The following is a 3,558-nucleotide window of genomic DNA, read 5'->3' on the forward strand; positions in this document are numbered from 1 at the left end:
ACAAATTAGATGAAAATTAAGAGTTTTTCCTCATCAAAAGCCACCTAGATATGTAGATACATAGGTAGATGGATGAATGGATGGATGGATGGATGGATGACAGATAGATAGATAGACAGATAGAGGATAGATAGGGCCAGCACCAAGGATAAACATGTTCTACATGTCTAAATATCTCCTGTAAATCAATAAGAGAAAGATAGGAAACACAACTGGAAAAAATGGGTAAAATAAAGCAACACTCAAAAAAAGGATGTACTTGATGGCCAATAAATATGTGAAAAGATGTTCAAGTTGTTTCTCATCAAGAATTGGAAATAAAGTCACTGCCTGATACCATCAACAGTAACCAGAATGCTAAACCAAAAATGACAGAAAATACCAACTGTTGACAAGGATACAACTAAACTAAGAATCTCATCAACACTCGTTGGTGTAAAATCCATACACACGCTTTTGCCAGACTCTTTGGCAATGTGTCCCAAAGTCAAACAATGGTAACCTGCCACTCAGCAATATCACTACTACATAGACATCTGAAAAATTTCCAACATACATCTCATCACACTCTAGAATTTGCACATCACAAGCATTCTAACATTATTATTATTTTTAAAAGATTTTATTTATTTATTCATGAGAGACACAGAGAGAGAGGCAGAGACACAGGCAGAGGGAGAAGCAGGCTCCATGCAGGGAGCCCGATGTGGGACTCAATTTTAGGACAAAAAAATTTCTGTAGTCAAAGACAGATGCTCAACCACTGAGCCACCCAGGCATCCCAGCATCAGCATCATTCTAATAGCACCAAAGAGAAAACCAGCCCCATGTGCTTCATTAGCATAGTGATTAAATCATTTGATTTTCTCACAATGAGATCCAATCACCGATGCCAGTAGATGATAAACAACCACCTGCTGATAGTACCAATAAAATCACAAACACATGGAATTGAACAATGAAAATACAAAAGAGTTTGTGCTACAGGATTCTTTTTGTATCAAAGGCAAAGAGGGGAATCAGATCTTAGATGTCCTAGGGTGACCCTTAAACAAAGTGATTGAGAGGGGCCCCAAGGAGGCAGCCTCTGCCAGGCTGACAGTGCTCTGTTGCGTGTAGAGGTGTGTTCACTTGTTAAACTTCACGGAGCTGTCCACGGAGGACCTGTGCATGAATATTAATGTTTTAAATACAGAGGAGCAATTAGAAAATTGTGAGGATGTGAATAGATTGGTGGCATCACTCCCTTCCATTGTCATGATAGAAGTCAGCAGTATCTAATAATATCATGCTTTAGTTTCTTAAGTTGCTGCAATACCTAGGTTAACAACCAAGAGATACTTAACACTGTAAGTTAATTGCCCAGAATTACTTTTAAAAAAATTTTAGAAGATACAACATGGTAAGTGATAGAGTGAAGAACTTCAGGACTCTTTGACCATTTTTTTTTTTTTTAAGATTTTATTTATCTTTAGAGAGTACTATCAGGGGGAGTGGCAGGCAGAGGGGACAAGCAGGCTCCTCACTGAGCAGGAAGCCAGATGTGAAACTCAACTTTAGGACCCTGGGATCATGACCTGAATCGAGGGCAGGTGGTTAATTGATTGAGCCACGCAGGCACCCCTATATGTAATTTTAAACAACGAATTGGAAAGGAAGATACAAATACCAAATAGAGTTGAAGCTGTTTGTCATTATCTTCTTTAATATTATTTCTACATTTCTTACTGTACACTTCTCCATATTATTGCTGGAGGGCTAAGAAACATGACGTAATTGCATGTGTATATCTAGTTTTACTGGTATCACGTATACGTACACATGTCACTATGTATGCATGTGCATGTGATGTGTGCCTCTGCCTGCCTTTATGATGTGCCCCTTGCATAACTGTGCTCACAATTCTACCAATCTACGGGGGAATGAGTGAGTGTACACTGGAATACTGTGGAAAACAAAACAAAAACCACATATCCAATGAGGAGAAATTTTGCAAAGATGTATTTATTTGAGAGAGAGGGAGAGCACGAGCAGGGGGAGAGCAGAGGGAGAAGGAGCCACAGGCTGCCTGCTGAGCTGGGAGCTCGTGGCAGGACTCAATCCCAGGACCCTGAGATCAGGACTCAAACCAAAGGCAGACACTTATCAGACTGAGCCACCCAGATGCCCCAAAATGTTAGAATTTTCTTTCGTTCTCCAGGCAAAGCTGAGTCGGGTCACTCTGGAGTCATAGCTCATGAGCACAAAGGGGCTGAGGAAAGGAAAACACATAGTAAAGAATGCAGACATGTTCACCACCAACCGACTTGAGGTATTTAAGAAAGACAGACAAATCTGACAAATGGATGAGAGGGCATAAAAAAATACAAAGGTGCTCACCAGGACCAGGATGCTTTGTGTGGCTCTGGACTCCACAGAGGACCTGGTGGAGTGGCTGGTTGTGTGAATGTGTTGGACCCGCTGCTTGTGTCTGTACAGGATGGAAACCATGGAGCCGCTGGCCCAGAGCATGAGCCCCAAAGCTAAAACATCACTGAATGAGAGCCATGCAGCAAACAGTGAGGCTAAGAGTTTATGGTAAAATACTGAAGAACAGTATCCATAATCAGTTTTTCTCGTGATGTTTGTATCCATCCACTTGCCAATCACAGAAAGAGGAAAAATGGTGTTTATCAATATGTTCAGGATCCAGCACACAGTGGTGGAGGGGACAATGTATCTGGGAGCTTTCCCTTTAAGCACTGCCCACATGGAGTTCTGGGGGCTAATGGTGATGGCCTGGAAGACACTCAGGAGGCAGGTGCTCTCCATGGACACACCCCTGGCCACTCTTTGAACAAAGAAAAGAAGAATGCATCTAAAATCCTGGGAGTAATATTTCAACCCAAAAGCTGCCATGGTCTGCGGGACTCCTTTAGTGATAATGACCAAGGAGTTGGCTATGGTTAGGTGCCTGAGAATCAGATCCGTGCACCTTGCCCTGCACCCAGTAAAGTGGAGGAGGAGACAATGGCAAAGAAGGGAGAAGTTCCCCAGGATTCCAAGGATAGTCTGTGATAAGAAGACCATGCCTACCACCAGATCCCCGGTGGCCATCCAGTCGGTTCTCAGGGACTGATGCTCCTCTTCAAAACCATTGGATTCTGTGTGGTAATTGAAGGCAGGTACTACATTCAGAGTGTCAACCAAATCCCAAGATGTTCCATTTACTATATTAGCTCTATCTTAGGTATGTCTATTTATTAAGAGTTTTTTTTTCAAGAGTTAAATATATAACCTAAAGAGAAAATGTAAAAGAGATCTCCATGAAAAGCATATACGTGGGAATCTCTGATTCTTCACAAAGCTATGAGGCACACACTACTGTCACTTTAATTACAGAGAAAAGGCAGTTACAAAGATCAGGTAAATAGAAGTTAAATGACTTGTAGAAATCCCTATGCTGGTTAGGGGCAGAGTGGGAACTTGAAAATGCCTGGTGCTGGGAATAAACACAGTGCTTTGAACCACCTAGCAACACTAAAAAGGTAGTTTCTGATGTTTGTCAGATAATTCAGA

At 41.7% G+C, this 3,558-nt stretch overlaps 1 protein-coding gene across 1 annotated transcript; it reads right to left on the reverse strand.

The window, feature by feature from the left end:
- Positions 1-2,145: 2,145 nt before the first annotated feature.
- Positions 2,146-3,096, reverse strand: LOC121484213 (vomeronasal type-1 receptor 4). Its single transcript, XM_041743111.1, has one exon. It carries the CDS (start codon positions 3,094-3,096, stop codon positions 2,146-2,148), a length of 951 nt encoding a protein of 316 aa, XP_041599045.1.
- Positions 3,097-3,558: the final 462 nt, after the last annotated feature.

Source organism: Vulpes lagopus, chromosome 2 (assembly GCF_018345385.1).
Source record: "Vulpes lagopus strain Blue_001 chromosome 2, ASM1834538v1, whole genome shotgun sequence".
NCBI lineage: Eukaryota > Metazoa > Chordata > Mammalia > Carnivora > Canidae > Vulpes > Vulpes lagopus.

What these genes read in the sequence shown, in the direction of transcription:
- LOC121484213 (XM_041743111.1), bottom strand. Translation starts at nt 3,096, where the DNA reads ATGGCCACCGGGGATCTGGTGGTAGGCATGGTCTTCTTATCACAGACT.